Genomic DNA, 19,219 nt, shown 5'->3' on the forward strand with positions numbered 1-19,219 from the left:
AGCCCCACTGAGCTGGGAAGTGCCCCTGCAGGTCTCTCCACTGCAGACAGAGATCCCAGCTGAGAGCGGCACTACGTACGGACATGTCAGTCGCCCAGCTCCCGCTGGCACGCCAGGCGCAGGGCAGTCAGACAGTTGCCATTTGGGAAGTCTGTGTTCACAGGGAGCGGCTTTTACAAATGCATTAGGCCCTCTGCCCCTCCCCTCCCCTCCCCTCCCCGCCTACTTCCTGTGCGGATGGCTTCATAACCCCAGGAGAGGCGGGCAAAAGGGAAAGGAGAAATCACACTCAGGACTGGAAGGAGAATCTCTGATCACATGTGGGGCCGTCCCCTGAAAAACTCAACCAGACGGAGTATGCAAAGGGGGGACTGACAGCCCCACCCTCCCTGGGCTGTAGCTGGCACAATGCCAGGAGGCGTACATTCCTTTGCCTTGCTCCAATGTACATATTGACATTTAATCAGACACACGTGCAGCGTCTTTGACAATTCATTTCCACAGACTCCTTTCTTGCTTGCTTGCCTGGCCTTGGCTGGCTAAAAGATGATTCGTAGAGGCGGCTGTGAAGGAAATGAATTGCCTGCCAGGACAGATTTCATTAAGCACCATCTGAGCCCCCTTGCAGCTAACATTATCTTTCATACGCTGCAGGTTTAGCAGTCAGGAAATGAGGTGACACACGGACGGGTAATGAAATCACCTCTCTAACCCCGACCCCCACAGGACCTTTGCCCAATTGACTCTCTCTCTCCATGCAGCTTAACACCTTCCCGGAGAGTTCAACAGAATTCGCTTTTAGCATAACCCACTTAGGAGCGCGCTACTCCAAGGAGACATTGACCCTTTACTTTCTTTAGGCTTTTATAGCAACACAAGCAGAGGGTGGCCTTTCCACATCTCACTGGCGTGCAAGGCTGAGGCATGCCAGGAAATCTCACTGAATAGCCACACGAGGCATATGTCAGTCTGGACCACTGCTGGACATTCGGGGTAAGGGGGTGTAATGCCTTGGTCCAACAAGGAACAAGAAAAACTAACACTTCCAGGCAGCTAGATGAAAGCTATTGTACCATGTTTTTATAAGGGTAAATGGATGAACCTGGTAATTATAGGCCTGTCGGACTGACATCAGTCTCAAGCAAGAGAATAGATTGATTGATACCGAATTAAATTAATATTGATACAGGACTTGATTAAGAATTAAAGGAGGGTAACACAATTAATGCTAGTCAATGTTGGTTTATGGAAAATAGAGCCCAGCAAACTAACTTGATTTTGTAATGAGATGACAGGTTTGGTTGATAAAGGGAATAGGACCGGTGTACTAGACTTCTGTAACACCTGTGACGTGGTACCACATGGCATTTTGATTCTAAACTAAAATGATATAAAATTAACATGGCAATGTAATTGCAATTGTAAATGGGGAATCACCATTGAGTGGGTGTGTTTCTGGTGGGGTCTGGCAGAGATTGGTCTGTGGCCTTACACAGGCTAACACTTGGAGCAATGAGTTAGAAGAAAATATAAAATGATCACTGATGAAGTTTGCAGGTAACACAAAATGAGAGCGTAGTAACTAATGGAGAGGTCAGATCACCAATTCAGAGCAATGTGGATGCCTTAGTAAGCTGGGTACCAACAAAGCATCTGCATTCCAGTATGGCTAACTGTGACTGTGCATGCCTAGGAACAAAGAGCATAGGCTAGTCTTACAGAACGAGGGCCTTTCCCCGGGGACGTAGGGACTCTGGACATGATTTGCGGGTTGTGGTGGCTAATTGCCTGAAGATGAGTTCCCAGGGAGACACTGGAGCCAAAAGAGCAACCGGGCCCCTGAGGTGCATACACAGGCCTGTTGTGAGTAAAAGCAGGGAGGTTATTGTACCTCGGTATCTGGCACTGGGGCGATGTTGCTGGAATGCTGTGCCCACCATGCAAGAAGGATGTGGGTAAATTGGAGCGGGGTCAGAGAAGAGCCCCAGGACTGATTAAAGGATTAGAGAGCTGCCATATAGTGAGAGACTGAAGGAGCTCAATCTATTTAGCTTATCAAAAAGCAGGAAAATTACAGTCTATAAGGACTTGTCCACACTTCAAACACTACAGTGGCACAACTGCAGCTGTGTGTCTGTAGCACTTCAGGGTAGACATGACCAACATTCCTGCTAACTTTTTTCATCTGTGTGCAGAATACATTTCATTATGTGCACCGAGGCATGAGGGAACGTGCACCACCAATAGACACACATGCTGCCAGCTATGGGCTACTGTGGGGACTCTGCCAATCAGGTAGACAGAACCTGACTCTCTCCTGGTGGCCACCCAAGCTCTCAGCTTACAGGGAACATGGCCACTACCTATGCTATCTGGAGGGGTTCTCCAGTTGGTAAATGTAGTCCCCCTCCTTGGAAAGTGGCCGCTAAGGCAATAGAATAATTCTTCCACTCATCTAGCGCTGGCTCATAGAGATTTAGATCTGCTTAACTCTTCTGCTCGGGGGGATGGAGTATTCACACCCTTGAGCAGCATAGCCTAGTCAACCTAATGCTCTAGTGCAGACCAGTCGTTAGTATCTACGTGGGGAACAAATATTTGAAAATGGGCTCTTCAGTCTAGCAAACAAAAGTACAACACAATCGTAAGAGCATCAGAGCGGCCGGGCTGGGTCAGCCCAAAGGTCCCTCCAGCCCAGGGTCCTGTCTGCCCGCAGTGGCCAGTGCCGGGTGCCCGAGAGGGAGGGGACACAACAGGGAATCCTCACGTGATCCCTCCCCTGTCGCCCATTCCCAGCCCCTGACAGACAGAGGCCAAGGCCACCGTCCCTGCCTATCCTGGCTAGTAGCCAACCTGTGGAACACTTTCTCCAGAACGTTGTGGAGGCCAAGACTATACTGGGGTTCCAAAGAGAACTAGATACATTCATGGGCCCTCAGCGGCGTGTGGGGAGACGAAAAACTTCCTGTTATTTCTTTGAAACCTGCTGCCCATTCCTTTCACTTGGGAACTTTTCCTTCTTGCCTTATGAGACGTAACTAGCACTTCCTTATTGACTTCCTCTGCACCCACCATGACTTTACAGAGCTCTAGCGTGGGCCCTCTAGTCGCCTCCTCTCTAAGCTGAAGCATCCCAGCTGTATTCATCTCTCTTCATACAGCCGGGGTTCCATACCCCTCATCTTTTGTGTTGCCTTTTCTGAATCCTTTCCAATGCCAGTGGGCCGTCTTTGGGGTGAGCACATCGGCATGCAATATGCAAGAGGTGGGCACACCATGAATTTATTCTAGAGGCAGAAGTGTTAGGGCATCAGCTTTCGGGGGAAACTCACTTCCTCCAGTGAGCTGGGATGGACGCTGCAGAGGCAGCGTAGCTATAACAACAGAAGAAAGAAGTTACTTGTGTTAATGCGGCTAATCACGTGGGGAGGGGGACGTGGCTTGTTCACAGCAGCTGATGTGGAGATGTGCATCTCAAGAGAGGGGAAATTGCTTTTGTAGGGCCTTAACCAGTTCAATCCTTAGTCGACTGCCACTAGCACCTGTTCTTCAGCGCTGGCTAGACCGCTTTGGGCGCAACGTGGCAGGTCCTCCTGGCAAACACACAGGCGGCTCTGCTTCATGATGCAGTTGTTACTAGGCAAGGCCTGCTCAAATGGACACCTGCAGTGGGGGGCTGAAAATGAGATTAGAAATCCATGGCTCATCTGTCTCTAGCTCTCCGCTCTAAGGCCACAACCTCATCGCTTCCGGGCAGTGTCTTGTGAGAGCCGACACTCCAACCATGGGGAGTACCAGAAATGTCTGCTGAGATCTGCTTGATTTAGCAGAATCCTGGTAACTTGAATTCTAGACTGTTCTTCACACTGGGAAATACCACTGACCATGTTCAGCCCACTCTGCCTTCCCAGGATCTCCAGTGTTACTCGTTGCAGTCTGTCCGGAGCGGCTGCGCCATGTTACTGAGCACTGCTAACGAGCTTCTGCATCTCACTGCAGAAATGGCTGCATTCTGAAACCTGCCCTGTCCCCATGTGCTTCTGTTTCGGCCATTCTGGGCAATCCACATTGGCTGGAATTGTGGATTTGGAAGTATTTAAGGTGAGGCTAGTCAGCTGCAGTACACCTGCCCAACTGGAGTCAGGTTGTATCTCTTCCTCTATTGGTGTAGGAAAATTGAAATTCTTCTATGAATTCAGGTAATGCTGGCCAAGTGAGCCACCTATGAACATAAGCAGCTGATGCTGCCCACCGAGACAAATGAAACGTATTGATCTGACTGATGCTGCTGGCATTTACACAGCAGAATATTGTTTCCTGTACTAATGCTGATACTGCACAAGCCTTTCACTTTCTAGAATGTGTATTTTGAAACAGGAGCGGGGCCCTTGAAAGAGGCTCATCTTACCTGTAAGTGTGGGAGGTGAGAACACAACACACACACCCACACATTTTTCTGCGAATCGCCTTGAGACAATTCTGGGAGCCAGTCATACACAGTAATTGCCAGGTACATAGAGACAACTCCTTGTATCATAACTTTTCAATATAAACCCAGATGCGGTTACTACTTAAGGTGTAGTCACATGCACTGGATGTGCTCCACATGACTCCACAGTGCGCACCTGCTGGGAGTAAAGCAGGTTTCCTTATTGCAGGCAAGCATCAGGCCCATAGTGTAGCAGCAATTCTTTCAATGGAGCTTCCATTGATGTCAGCAGGAGTTCCCTAAGGAGCAAGGTGCCATTTAGGGTCCAAAATAAGATTTAAATTCTGCACATATTTGAATATAATTTTTAAATGATATTGAACTCTGATTTACTTTTCTCTTTTCAGAGCTCAAGATTTAAGGATGGGCCTCACATTGGGCATCAAAGCATCTTGTATATCAGTCCCTGGAGTAGTAGACTACCTGACTGCCTCTCACAAAGTTGCAATTTGTGTAAGTGACAAAATAACTTCCTCTTGCAATGAATTATTTGTGTGTGGGATGGAACATGTTCTTTGGGGGTATTAAATACGTGGCATTCAAAGGTTAACATCATGCCCGGCCTGCTGCAGAGCTGTGTGAGAATGGGGATGAGAATTCTGCATTTTTGACATTTGTTTGCATTCCACATTGGCACCAAAATATATCCTGACATGAAATTGGGGAGCACGAGAGTAACCGTGTTTCAATCAAAACATTTTGAATCAATTTAAACTTTCAACATTGTTTTTACTTCCTACTATAAATGTCATGATGCGGAGTCACTGTGAAATGAAAAACTGCTACAGCCCATTTTGCAAAGATGAAACAGAACATTTCAACATGACCAACATTTCTATTGTATCAAAACACAATTTCATTGCCTTTGACACGTTCCCCTGGAAAGTTTCTTCAGCAAAACAGCAATGTTCCAACAAAAAACTATTCCCAAGGAACATTTTCAAGCAGATCCATCCTGCTGAGTTATGCTCAGGAGCCCTTGAAAATCGGGGCCCTACAATGTGTATCCAGCCCTTGATAAAACCCTATGGGAGGCAGGCAAACAGGATGAAGAGGAGGAGGGAGGGGGCACTCTAGGAGAGCAGTGCCTTAATCTTAAGAAAGCAAGAAGCATTTGAATTATGAGGCCATAATCCCATCCGGTGAGTGTGATGAAGTGAGCCTTTTCTCCCCCTCAACCCATAATTCACTTAGCCATTGGTAAGTCTGTAACATGATTTTGCATGTTGTGATAATGTGATTGTTCCCATTAGGATGTCATGATCTCACCGTTCCAAATGGGCACAGGAAATGCCCCACAGTATACAGAACTGGTGATAGCCAGGGAAGGTGGATTACAATAGCATGTTAGAGCCGCATGTCAATTTTAAACACAAGAGATTTTGTTTGGTTCTCAGACAAAGGTTTGTGTGTCTTTTTTCCCTCCTGAAAAACTGAGGAACTCCTACGAATGTATCTGCACTGAGATGAGTAATCTGATTTTGGGACTAGCAGAAGAAATGCAGACCTGCCAAGTGCACTTCAGTGTGTGCCTGGGATACTCTCAGAATAGGTGCACTAGCTTGTGTGTGGGAAATCATCCTCCCCCACCCCCAAGGGGCATGACAGTGGAAGCTCCACGCGCGGGTGAGGAGGGAGGGGAAAATGCAGGTTTTTTTCCTTTAAAAAAATCACTAGCCCACAAAAAGTGGGTTTTGCCCAGGACAGCTCATGGCCCAAGATATTTGTTAGTCTCTAAGGTGCCACAGGGCTGCTCCTTGTTTTAAAATTACAGACTCACCCCTACCCCAGTCCCAGAGTTTAGGCATCCTTCTAGGTTAAGCCCACGTTTGATGATACCAAACTGTTTAGGATAGTCAAGACAGAAGCAGACTGTGAGGGACTCCAAAAAGATCTCACCAAACTGAGTGATTGGGCAACAAAATGGCAAATGAAATTTAATGTGGATAAGTGTAAAGTAATGCACATCGGGAAAAATAACCCCAACTATATGTACAGTATGATCAGGGCTAATTTGCCTATGACAAATCAGGAAAGAGATCTTGGAGTTATCGTGGACAGTTCTCTGAAAACTTCCACACAGAGTGCAGCGGCCGTCAAAAAGGCAAATAGGATGGTAGGAATTATTAAGAAAGGGATAGAAAATAAGACCCAGAATATCTTACTGCCCCTGTATAAAACTATGGTACGCCCACATCTTGAATACTGTGTACAGATGTGGTCTCCTCACCTCAAAAAAGGTATTTTGGCCTTGGAAAGGGTTCAGAAAAGGGCAACTAAAATGATTAGGGATTTGGAACGGGTCCCATATGAAGAGAGGTTAAAGCGACTGGGACTTTTCAGTTTAGAAAAGAGGAGACTGAGGGGGGGGATATGATAGAGGCATATAAAATCATGAGTGGTGTGGAGAGGGCAGATAAAGAAAAGTTATTTATTAGTTCCAATAATAGAAGAACTAGAGAACACCAAATGAAATTAACAGATAGCAGGTTTAAAACTAATAAAAGAAAGTTCTTCTTCACACAGCGTGTAGTCAACCTGTGGAACTCCTTGCCAGAGGAGGCTGTGAAGGCTAGGACTATAATCGAGTTTAAAGAGAAGCTGGATAATTTCATGGAGGTCAGAGTCATAAAAGGCTATTAGGAGGGGGATAAAATGGTGTCCCTGGCCTCAGTTTGTCAGAGGCTGGAGAGGGATGGCAGGAGACAAATCGCTTGATCATTGTCTTTGGTCCACCCTCTCTGGGATACCTGGTGCTGGCCACTGTCGTCAGACAGGATACTGGGCTAGATGGACCTTTGGTCTGACCCAGTACGGCCGTTCTTATGACGCAATGCAAAGGGGAGAGCTGCTAGGAGACTCGTTCCCACGGAAATCCCCCCACCTGGCGCACAGGAAGCCCCGCCCACGCGCTCCGCCTCCATTGCTGTTCTGGACAACACCGCATCGCATCGCATCGAGCCGAGCCCTGCCCTGCCCTGCCCGCCTGCAGCTTGGGAGGCGGAGAGCGCTGAATGAGCAGCCAGGCACAATCTCTCCCCCCCCCCCGCGGAGAGTTGCACCCTGGGCACAGGCCGCCCAGCGGCTGCGCACACGGAGACACACGCGGGGGACCTGCCCGCTCTATTCGGGAGGGGCCACGCGTGGGGCGGCCCGTGGTGGAGAAGGAGGCGCTGTAGCCCGGCCTTTCCCCGCGCCGCGCACAGGCCCAGGAACTGTCAACCGCGGACCCGCGCCCGCCCATTCACAGAGAAATGCAGCCCGCCCCGCCGGTTTTTGTGAATGGCGGTGACGCGGGGCGGGGCGCGCTCCATTCAACAGGCGGCGCGGCGGGGCGCGCTCCATTCAAGGGGGGGTGACGCGGGGCGGGGCGAGGCGCGCTCCATTCAACAGGCGGCGGGGCGGGGCGCGCTCCATTCAAGGGGGGTGACGCGGGGCGGGGCGAGGCGCGCTCCATTCAAGGGGGGTGACGCGGGGCGGGGGGCGCTCCATTCAGCAGGCGGCGACGCGGGGCGGGGCCGGGCGCTGTAAAGCCGGGCTGGCGCGCGGGCGGGCGGCGCGCGCCATGGGGGAGCTGCGCGAGGTGGAGGGCAGCGCGCTGCGGCGGCTGCTGGCGCGGCGCGAGCCGGGCCCCGGGCGCTGCGCGACGCTGATGCTGGACTGCAGGCCCTTCCTGGCGCACAGCGCCGGCCACATCCGCGGCGCGCTCAACGTGCGCTGCAACAGCATCGTGCGGCGCCGCGCCAAGGGCGCCGTGGGGCTGGAGCACATCCTGCCGCCCGCCGAGCCCGAGGTGCGCGCCCGCCTGCGCGCCGGCCTCTACGCCGCCGTGGTGCTGTACGACGAGCGCAGCGCCCGCGCCGAGAGCCTCCGGGAGGACAGCACCGTGTGGCTGGTGGTGCGTGCGCTGCGGCGCGACACGGCGCGCGCCGACATCAGCCTGCTCAAAGGTGCGAGAAGCGGGGCGCGGGGCCGTGGATAAGGCAGGCTGGGGTGGGAAGCGGGCAGGGCCCCTGCAGTCTCTGCGCAGTGTGTGGGGGGCAGGCGGCGCCTTTGCTCTGTCTGGCCTGGCTTGCAGGGGGGAGGGCCGCAGACCCCCTGCCGCCCATGGGATGGGGCGCCTGTGCTGACAGACTCGCCGCGTTTCTTAGCGCAGCCTTAGCCCCCCCTCCACCACCGCCCACGCCGGAGCAGGCTGCGCGGTGTGCGTGAAGACGGGCAGGGGGGCTGCGCTGCTGCGCCGGGGTAGGGCGAGGGGAGGCCGGAACCTGCGTTTCCTTCCTTCCTTTCACACTCCGGGCACATTCCATTCATTCTTCCGCTCCCCCCCCCCTTTGTTAGCCGGAGGCCGCCCAGCCAGCTAGGCAGCACGCCTGGGCTTATGGTGGGCCCCACGGAACAGTGGGGCGATTGTCTGCTGCAGTTGTGTCCTGCCCATTGAACGGTCAGCTGTTGGTCACCGTCGGGTGAACCATGAAGGCGAGTTGCGGGGTTTTTCTAGTTAGGCTCTAGGGATTTCTCGCCCCGCACCCCCTTGTTTTTCCCGGAAGGCCCCCCCTAAGCCGGGTGTGTGTTACCAGGGTAGAATGACAGCTGGAAGCGAGCTAGCCCAGTCCGCTTCTGTTCACAACCCTGCCGGGTGGCGCGGCAGAGGAATGTGCCTTCTTGGCGGGAGCTCTGCTTGATTTCGGGGTAAACCTGCTGTTACGCCCGTAGCTGCCTGGAATAACGTGGCGATCTACATACAAAAAGACTTGGGCAGTGCACAAGGAGGGTTCACGTCCTCAATTTGTCCACTCTCGGGAGCCCGTTAGGACCATAAAAAGCCCCTTTCCTTAGAGCTGGGCACGCGGGCTGAGATTGCTCACAAACTGGGTTTGTGGATAAGAACAACGCTGTAGTCAGCTCTCCACCTGCCATGAGTTCCACTGAACAATGCCCATTATTTTTCATGTGTAACACAGACAGTGAGATCACACTGGGCTCTTACAGGCAAAGCCTCAGTTTTAGGATAAACCAGGTTGGAGCCGCGTGTGTGTGTGAATATTCAGAATAAGCCCAAGCAAATGTCTGCCTCAATGGGAGTGTGGGCGACTTTTCCCTTTTGGGGTTAAGGGTTCTTTAGTCTCTCTCTCCAGTCCACTAAAGTTATACACATTTCAGGAATAATTTTGTTCTCCAACAAGCTCCATGTAGATGTATTTAGAATGTGTTCTCTTTTCCTGGGGCTCTTCAGCCTTGTCCAGTTGTAAAGCAGATTGCTACTTGTAGGAGATGGATTGTAATGACCGAACAACTCCGATCTTCAGATTGGATCCATAGAACTAATCTGAAATAGGAGTCAAATTACCCTTTTTTAAAATGAACTCTGTTCGCATTGGGATGCTGGTTTGGCTCAATTGCTGTAGCCGGATTTTGCTGTAACAAAATAGTTGGAAGCGTGGTTCATTGTCATAGAAACATCTAGAAGTGGACTGTCTGTTGCTGATTTTTTTTTTAAACTACCTCCAATAGTCACGGTTTAAAAAAGGAAAAATGCAAACTGGAATGAGAGCTTCACACCCTCACATTGTCTTTTTTAAGAAACTTTTCCTCCACTTCTATGTCTGTGTTACGAGAGCCCAATGGAATTACATTTGTCTTTCAGTTAACAAGTTTAATTGGTTTTATTTAGTGATCAGTGCATGCCAAGATGGTGGTGGATCCATTAACAGATTAGTTAAATATAGCTAGTACAACATAAAATGTCAAATACTACAGTAAAAACAGCAGTAGCTTTTCTAAGAATAAATAATTCTCTCACAGTGGAACCCAGCATAAATGTTTGGTCTTTTAATTATAAGCCATTCTGCTTTGGATAAAAATACATGCAAATTGAAAAGTTATTTCAATACCGTATATTGACTAGATTATCTCAAAACAAAACAAAAAAGTTGGGACTGGCTTAGTTTCTTTCCAGTTGGTTTTTGGCCAAATTATTCCTTTCTGTAAAACTGTCCCTTTGGTTCTTCAGTGTCAGATTTTATGTAAAATCTCTACCACTTTTTTCCAAGACAGACCTATGATGTATGAGTGTTTGTATATTTAAGATGTGGGGGCAGAGGGGTAACCCTGCTCATCATGAAGTAATTGGGAGCAATATCTGACCCCAAACTTATGTTGAACTCACGTTAATCTGTCATCTTAAATTGTGCATGGTTCAGTGTTATAGAAATCAAATTCATGTGGTAGCTGCTTTACAGAAAAACCTCACTTCAGAGCAGTTTTGCAGCTGGAATAACTGGAGGACAAGACCACCAAAATGTCTTCCCAAACACATAGCGAAGACTTGAGAGCCTGTAATTCCAAACCTTTCTTCTATACATGACCCTGCCAGCCCACATCTTGCAGCTGCTGCAGTTGAGTGGCTTGGTATGTATGACTTGTGATCCCGCTGTAAGGTGCGGGCTGTCAGGAAGTGCAGCATTTCCATTAGGGATGTTAGCTAGCAGGTACTTGACTTGACCCCCTATACTCCGGGGGTGAGGGCAGCAGCCAATGCAATGTGGCCCCACTCATAGGGAGCTCTCTGCACTGTGGCAGAGGCAGCAGCTTGGGGAGGCAGGCAGCAGCTGGTCCGCGAGGGGAGCCAAATTAAAAACCAGGACCCTGCGCAGCCTGGCTGCTTGCTGCCCTGTGATACTGCCTCTGATCCAGAGGCAGGAGGGTGGGGTGGCAGCAGTCCTTGTCCACAAGGCTGGTCTGAGAGGAGTGGGGGTGGGAGGAGGCTGCCACAAAGCAGCCTCTGTCTGCAACAGCCTAGGCTCGCCACGGACAGAGGTTGGTCTGGCAGTGGATAGAGGGAGGGGTAGGCGGCACCATGGAACCAGTGTGGGAGGGCATGGACTTGAAGCTGGCTTCCCCCAGCATGGGCTTCTGCCCTCCCCTCCCCCTGCCTTAGGCAGGAAGTGTGTGTGTGTGTGGGGGGGGGAGAAATGTGAGTAGTCAAGAGGATTAGCAAATGAGCCTAGGCTTGTTGGTGAATCCTATACTTGACTACTCATTTACAGCCCCAGTTTTAATACAGAGGCTGCTTATCAAGAGACAGGGTTAGGGGAACATTGTTCATTTATACAAGTAGCAGAACCTGAGGCTGGAGTGAAATGTTCGCACCAGATTGTTAAACTCAGGCGGCAAATCTTGTGCAGGGAGCATATTCCTTGATTCCACAAAACAATCCAGCATGTGCTTAAATCCGATTAAAAGACGAGGACGAAGTGGTTTTACCCAGGAAAGCTGATGCCCAAATCAGTCTGCTCGTCTCCAAGGTGCCATGGGACTCCTCGCTGGTTTCGCAGATAGACTCAAATCCTATTGACTTTCAATAGGGAGTGAACAAGGATGAGGCTGGGCCACGTACCTACAACAGCATGGTCAGTGCTTTGCGGAAGCTGGGCCTGTGTCCTAACTAGGTCTCATTTCCAGCGAGGTGCATGCAGGGAGTGCCAATTTCTAGTCCATTTTTACCACCAGTGCAATCCGGCTTCAGGCCTGAATTCCAACCTTTCTTTGGAACTGAGAGCATAACCCATGGCAGAGCCAAGCAGCGTGGCCCAGGCAACGTGTCTGTAGGCTGGGCTCTGAGCATGTCGCTGTTGTCCAGCTTCCTTTGGGCTGCAGTTACTGGGAGCTTTGACTCTGGCCCATCGCCATCAATGGCAAGAACCTTCGATTTCAGGGAGGCCAGGACTCCATCCCGGGGTCATCAGACTGTGCAAATGGAGGACAGAAGTGCCACCTGGAAGCTGGCTGAGAACCTGCTCTGCTACTGCAGTTCTGCTCTGCCATCAGATGCGTGCACAGAACCCCTGTCTGTCTGGGGGGTTCCCCTGGCCGTGAGGACATCAAGGTCTAAGCCCTAGAGCCTTATTTAAAATCTGTTCATAGATATCAAACCAGGACACCCAGTGTTACAGCACAACAGTGACTGTGAGGAGTCCCGGCAGCTGTGAAGAAAAGGGGTCATGCAGCATTCCCCCAGCTTGACAGTGAACTCTCCTGCACTCTTCTGTTCTTCCTTCCATTGCAGGGGTGTTCCTATGACTGTGGCATCTGCCAGCTCACCCGTCCTGTGGTGGGTGTTGGACAATGGGTGTTGTCGTCTTCTGCTTTGTGCAATAGTTTTTTTTTGCTGCTGGTTATGCTATGTAGTTACACCTCAAAGGCAACAAGGAAAGGCGCAAAGTCTGGATCTGCCACAATAAGGCTACATGAGAATGTGATGTGGTGGTCTCTTTAGTGGCTGAAAAGATCCAAAAACTAAGCAGACGGTGAAATCCACCTATTGCTCTATTTCGCCTACTCCACTTCTAACCTGGGGCAGTACCTTGAAAAGAGAAAAGTAGGCCAAGTAAAGTCTGCTAGCATTGATAGAAATTGCCACCAAGGGACAATAATTGGAACAACTGCAGTACTCTGCCTGGGATGATCCACATCTGTGGATTAAGGTTTCAGCAACTAGCCTAGAAAGCAAAGGCTTTAGTCTGGCTAGATTCCTGCTGTGATGATAAAACAGCTTAATTACAGGCACAATATGGATTTTTAAACAGAGGTCAGCACTTACAAGGACTCGAAGGTCACTAGCATTTCAAAGAGAGAGAGAGAAAAAGTCCATGGAGGTAAACAGCCCACATGACATTTGAGATTCCCTGCACTAGAGCCAATCAATAGCAGCTTTGTTTTGTCTGCTGGTAGGAAAACGGAAGCCAGCTGTGCTTGCATATCCCAGGGACAGTCAGAAAACCAATGCGCTGTTCCCACAGCATGATCAGATCTGTTTGTGGCTTTTCTTTATTAATAAGGATATGCAGGCGCGATACTGCGACCCTTTACTCCAGGGAATAAGCATTTTCTGATCCCATAAGCTGCAGCGCTTGGCAGAACGGGGCCAAGAGGTTTTGAAATGTTTAAAGCTCCTTTGAGCAGAGCCCTGCGGTGCAGTGAAAGGGTAGCACGGATCCAGAGCGTATTGCTGAGTGTCCGATTCCCTGCCCAAAGCCAGCCTGCAGTGGTGGCAAAACCGGACGTGGGGCGGAGTGGGAGGGATGCACTCGGTGGATGTGGCAGGTGCTCCACAAATGTGCAAATACTTGCATGAGATGCAAAGTACACGCCTGCTTCCCCCTCCTCTCACACACAGAGCTGGCCTTGAGCTTTTGGACTGTCAAGAGGTATCTGGGGCTTGGAGCGCGAGGGCGGAAGGCAAGGAGCTTGTAACTGCAGGGTGGAAACTCCTGTTTCTGAGGAAGGAACTGGAGCGGAAATGGCAGAGCAGCCAGCCTGGCTTGGAAAGGGACTCGGCCTCTGCAAATGCCACCCTTTGACAGTGACACCGAAGCTGCCTGCTCATGGCCCCACCAGTTTAATTTGGGAAGCCGGCACTGCCCTGGTGTTCTGCTCCTCATTCCCACTTGAGCCAGCCCTCGGCTGCTCAGCTGGCTTTTCAGTTGCTGGAGTCCAGGGCCTTTGAAGGGAAACTTTGCCCTGCTGCATGGGCAGAGGGCTCCCCCCCCCCCCATGGGTGTAAACTGCTGACCAATTGCCCTGCCACGGTCCCACGCGCCCAAAAATGCCTGGCACCCACTTGGCAGGAGTGAGGGCTAGTGGCAAGGGTGGGACAGAGGGGCTGCTGGGAGCAGGGCCTGCAGCCCCGTCCAATGCCATGGCAGTCCCCATGACCTCTCATGCCGGTCTCTTCCATTGCAGGCGGCTACGAGAGGTTTTATTCCGAGTACCCAGAACTCTGTGCAAAGTCGAAAGCCCTGAGCAGCACTTCTGCCCCTGCCAGCGCGGAGCCAACGGACCTGGGGTGCAGCACCTGTGGGACCCCTCTGCATGACCAGGTATCTTCCGCTCCGAGCACCCCGTTCATGCCACTCCCTGGCCCTGACACCCGGGGGGGCGGGCGCTCAGCGTGGCCCCGCCCACTGTGCTCTTCTGAAGCGTGTCCCTCCTGCGAGGGGCCTTGCAGGGGAAGGGCGGCTGTATTCAGCCTGCTGGCCTGGGGCCTGATGCTTGGAGGCGGGTGGATTCATGGGCCCTGCGAGGGCGAGAGCCTCGTTCCCAGAAGCGCAGTGTGTCAGTTCCTAGTGGCCTGGCAGGCGGCTCCCAGCACTCCCCGACTCCTGCAGCCGTAGTCTTTGCTGGCTGTCATCTGCAGCTGCTCCCAGCCTCCTCCCAGCACTGTGCCTGCTGACCGTACACTTTCTTGCTCTCTGCAAACAGGGAGGCCCTGTTGAAATCCTGCCCTTCCTCTACCTGGGCAGCGCCTACCACGCAGCCCGGAGGGACATGCTGGACACTCTGGGCATTACGGCCCTCTTGAACGTCTCGTCGGACTGCCCCAATCACTTCGAAGGGCACTACCAGTACAAGAGCATCCCGGTGGAGGATAACCACAAGGCTGACATCAGCTCCTGGTTCATGGAAGCCATCGAGTACATAGGTAGGCGGCTGGGCTGGGCTGGGCACGCCAGGTGCTGCTGTGAGGTCTGGCCCAGTGCGGGAAGGGGGGGAGCTGCAGGCTTCAGCTGCTCCTTGGCTCCAGCTGGCTGGCAGGGGGAGAGGCTCTTTCAGCTCCCACTTCCATGCTCAGTCTGCTTGGGGCCCGTGGGGACTCCTGTCTGCCGTTCCCTCCCTGCGGCCTGGCAGGTCACAGCACTCGAGGGGGGAAGGAGCTAATGGGGTTTCCCTTCTGGGCCAGGAGACACGTTTGCCAATGGCCCTAGCTACAGGCTTCCCAGACAGCAGCACCACTGTCCAATGCCCTAACGCGCCCAATGGAAGGTGGGGACGCTGGGGGCCCGGGTTAGACAGGTGCCTGACACGCAGCTGTCGGGCGTCTGTGGCTCTGCTCCCATCTGGGCTTCAGGGCCGGGGCTGCTGCACCCTACAGGCGCCCTGGTCTGTGCAGCGCTCGTCGCTGGGGTCCCGTCAGCAGGGTCTGCTCTGGCTGCCTTGGGAGTGTGAATTGCTCACCCACTCCTCCTTTCCCCCCAGACTCTGTGAAGGGCTGCCACGGCCGGGTGCTGGTGCACTGCCAAGCCGGCATCTCCCGCTCGGCCACCATCTGCCTGGCCTACCTGATGATGAAGAGGCGCGTAAAGTTGGAGGAGGCCTTTGAATTTGTCAAACAGCGCAGGAGCATCATCTCCCCCAACTTCAGCTTCATGGGGCAGCTTCTGCAGTTTGAGTCCCAAGTGCTGGCCACCTCCTGCGCCGCTGAGGCAGCCAGCCCCTCCGGAGCCCTGAGAGATCGGGGCAAGGCCTCCGCCACCCCCGCCTCCCAGTTTGTGTTCAGCTTCCCGGTCTCCGTGGGCATGCACACGACCCCCAGCAGCCTGCCCTACCTGCACAGCCCCATCACCTCCTCCCCCAGCTGTTAGGGCCGGGCACAGACTACGGCAGGCAGGAGGCCGACCTCACGCCGTGAGACTGCAATAATGGAGGGCGCCTGCCCTGCCCCTGGAGCGCAAGCAATAACGGCTGGCTTGCCGCCCGCTTCCAGCCCTGCGGGGGCCCTGCTCCCTCAGACATTTCTTACCTCATTTTTTTTAAGCAGCGAGGCTTGAAGTTGTGAAATCCTGACAATGTGTCTGACCAGTTCTGTTTGGGGAAGAAAATGACAATTTCCCAAAGAGCCTGGTTTTGGTTTTTTAATTTTTTTAATAAAAGGTCCCCCCCACCCAGCAGAAGCGTTTTAGCCAGGGCAGGAGCCGTGATCGAAAGCAGACTTGTGAAAACCCAAGCTGAGCCTCCTGCAGGCTGCAGGGACTGAATGTGACGTGTGGGCCCTCAGAGCCGGTTCTAGAACACAACAGGCGGGTCTCAGCAGCCAGGGCACAAATCCGCTGCACCGCCCTGCGAGGAGACCCTGTAGGGTTCCCACGTGCTGGGAGACGTGTGGGAGTTCGTCACTATGGCCCGGACTCTTCCATCCAGGGAACAGACTCTGTGCTTAGGGGGGCGCTTGTGGGGGATACGGCCCATTGTATCCCCTCCCCTTCCTCACCCTGCGTGGGGTGCTGTTGGCTGCTTTCCTGGGGCATGGCTGCTGCTTGTGCACTTGCTCTGCACTCCCTGCTCCTCGAGCGCTGCATGGCCTGGCATGAGCTGTGGTGGTCTCAGCTGAGGGCCTGGCCTGGCTGCTTGGGATCCCGCCTCAGGATCTCTAAGGCAAGTGCCCTGCTGGCAAGCTGGAGCCCTTAGCACATTGTGGTGCTCAGTAATCTCTGGCGGGAGGATGCTGCTCCAGAACTGTTCATCCCCAAATCAGAAGAGCCTTTTTATCCCAGAGCAGATTCTCCTTCTGCTAGGGCCATCCTGGCTGTGACTGGGGCAGGCCTTTCCCATGCTGCAGGGCGGATGCTGGCTCTCACACACCCATCAGGGTGCAAGGCCCAATCCTGCTGCTCAGACTGCCCTGGGGCCGCACTGCAGCGACGACTCACTTGAGCAGTGCACACAAGCTGGCTTGGGCTGAGACTGCCCTGCCAGAGCGTGCTGTCTAGTGTCTGGCTGTGGAGAGACCCATGGGAGCAAGCCCCAATTGAGCTAAACAAAGCAGCAGCACTTCAGCGAGTGCATTTCCAGCTGTCTCCTCCCCCCCCCCCCCGGCTCTGTGCCTCAGTTTTGTCAGACTCCCTGGAGCAGTTGCACAGCTGAGCACATTGGTTCCAGAGCCCCAGTACTGCTGGAAATGTCGGGGGAGAAGGAAGTGCTAGTGTAAAGCAGGGGTGTCTCCTCTCCTGCCCCCAGCCCACCGTAAACAGGTTCTTGTCCCCTGACTGAGCTAGTGTTGGAATAAACTCTCAGTGCCCCAACAGGGGAAGCAGAAAATTCATCCTTGTATTAAAAACCAGTGAATTTAATGAAGATAGTTTGGCTCAAACATGCGATAGAGGCAGCAGCGCTGCAGTCAGAATTGGGTGCTTGCAGGTGCCAGCTGCTTTTACATTTGCATGTGCAACTGTCTTGCCAGCACAGCTTTGGGGTTTGGCAAAGCCCCTTCATTTGTGCGCCACATCAGAACTGTAGCGCCTCGCCGTGCCCAGGCTGTAGGGGGCTGATCTGTTCAAACATGGAGCGCTCTCAGAAGCTGCGTCTAGACTGGCAAGATTTTGCACAAATACTTAACAGAAAAGTTTTGCCGTTAAAAGTATTTGCACAAGAGCATCTACACTGGCATGGATGTCTTTTGCGCAAAAGCATCCGTGCCAGAGTAGACGTTCTCTTGTGCAAGAAAGCTCTGATGGCCATTTGAACTTGGCTGTCTACACTGGCCTCTTGCACAAGAATACTTGCGTAAGAGGGCTTATCCCTGAGCGGGAGTGGCGGAGTATTTGCGCAAGAACCACTGGTTTTGTACAGTATAAAGTCAGCGTTCTTGCGCAAATACTCATGGCCAGTGTAGACAGGCGGCAAGATTTTGTGCAAAATCTTGCCAGTCTAAACACACCCATAGAGTGCAGCTAGCAGCAAAACTGCACTGCACATCTCTCCCCCTGGTCAATTCACCAGCTAGTCAGTGACCCACGCCTCCAGCCTCTGCCCCTTGTCCATTCACTGGCAACAGCCGTTCAGTGGTGGTGTGGAGAGTCCCTGCCTAGAACCAGTTAAAGGCACCACGAACCACTAAGACCCAGCTGGGCGTCTTGTCTTTGCAGCACCTGCCCTGGGGAGCTCAGTGGCTGGCGGTGCTTTGTGCAGTGAGCTGAGGGCTGACTCCAGTGCTGCCCCTGTAGCAGGGGCAGAGGAGAGAGAGAAGCAGGGCTTGTTGCCGGGGTGCGCTAACCCCTTGGCATGGCAGCAGGCAGGATGGATTCCAGCAGAAGCGTCCTGTCACCAGGCCCCTCTTGGTCCAGCGTGGGTGCAAAGCAAGCAGGACTGCAGGTGAACACTTTCCCCCAAGAGACGGCCGCTCTCTGGGTGGCGCGGCCTCCACGCCCAGTCTCGCTGCACAGAGCTGGGGGTGTTTGCTTTAGTGCTGGCTCCTCCCATGTCCAGAGCCCTTGTCCTGCACTTGAGCAGTGCTGTGGCCCCCCCGCAGAGGATTCTTGCTGTTGCTGTTTGCACAGTCTGGCCACCTCTGAGCAAGGTGGCATTGACCCTCCTGGGGCAGCCAGGCAGCAGCTCGGGCTGAAATCTGCAGAGTGATGCAGTAATCCCTGGGCACAGCCCCTGGCTCCCAGCACTCCTGCTGCCTAGATGTGGGGTGTTAGAAAGTTGATGTATGTTTGTATTTATTGCCTGACAGATCGTTTGGAGAGAAATAAACGCTTTCAGCAGCCGTGTCGGAGTCATGCTGTGCCACCGGGTGTTCCAGCAGCGCAGCTCTCAGCCCGTCTGACAGGGGAAAGCGAGGCCCTGCCAAGGGGCAGTCACCACAGTCTGTGGGGGAGCCAGGTCTCCCACCTGTTGTACCCGAGTAGGCCCTGGGCGTGAGCGTGGCTCCTGCACTTGTTTGCTTACTTGAAGGTAGCCGTGCGGCCTGCGTGCGCTGAGCCCAGCTAGACCCAGAGCTGCCCGACGTGGCTGTAGCCTGCTCCACGTTGCTCTGTGACCCTCACCCTGTCCCTGATCCCATCCCCCCACTTTCACTTGCCAGCTCATTGTGGAATTGCTGCTAAAGTCCCCACCTCGCCAGGGCTCAGGCAGGAGCACAGCGCCCGACCCTTCATTTCCTCTCGGGTG

General features: G+C 53.0%; 1 protein-coding gene across 1 annotated transcript; it reads left to right on the forward strand.

The window, feature by feature from the left end:
* The first annotated feature begins 7,954 nt into the window (after positions 1 to 7,954).
* DUSP4 (dual specificity phosphatase 4) lies at positions 7,955 to 18,815 on the forward strand. The gene is made up of 4 exons (XM_075929206.2): positions 7,955 to 8,439; positions 14,234 to 14,370; positions 14,753 to 14,972; positions 15,527 to 18,815. The coding sequence occupies exons 1-4, from the start codon at positions 8,055 to 8,057 to the stop codon at positions 15,910 to 15,912; spliced, it is 1,128 nt and encodes a 375-aa protein (XP_075785321.2). The 5' UTR covers positions 7,955 to 8,054; the 3' UTR covers positions 15,913 to 18,815.
* Positions 18,816 to 19,219: the final 404 nt, after the last annotated feature.

This window comes from Pelodiscus sinensis, chromosome 4, assembly GCF_052426305.1.
Source record: "Pelodiscus sinensis isolate ZL-2025 chromosome 4, ASM5242630v1, whole genome shotgun sequence".
NCBI classification, from domain to species: Eukaryota; Metazoa; Chordata; order Testudines; family Trionychidae; genus Pelodiscus; species Pelodiscus sinensis.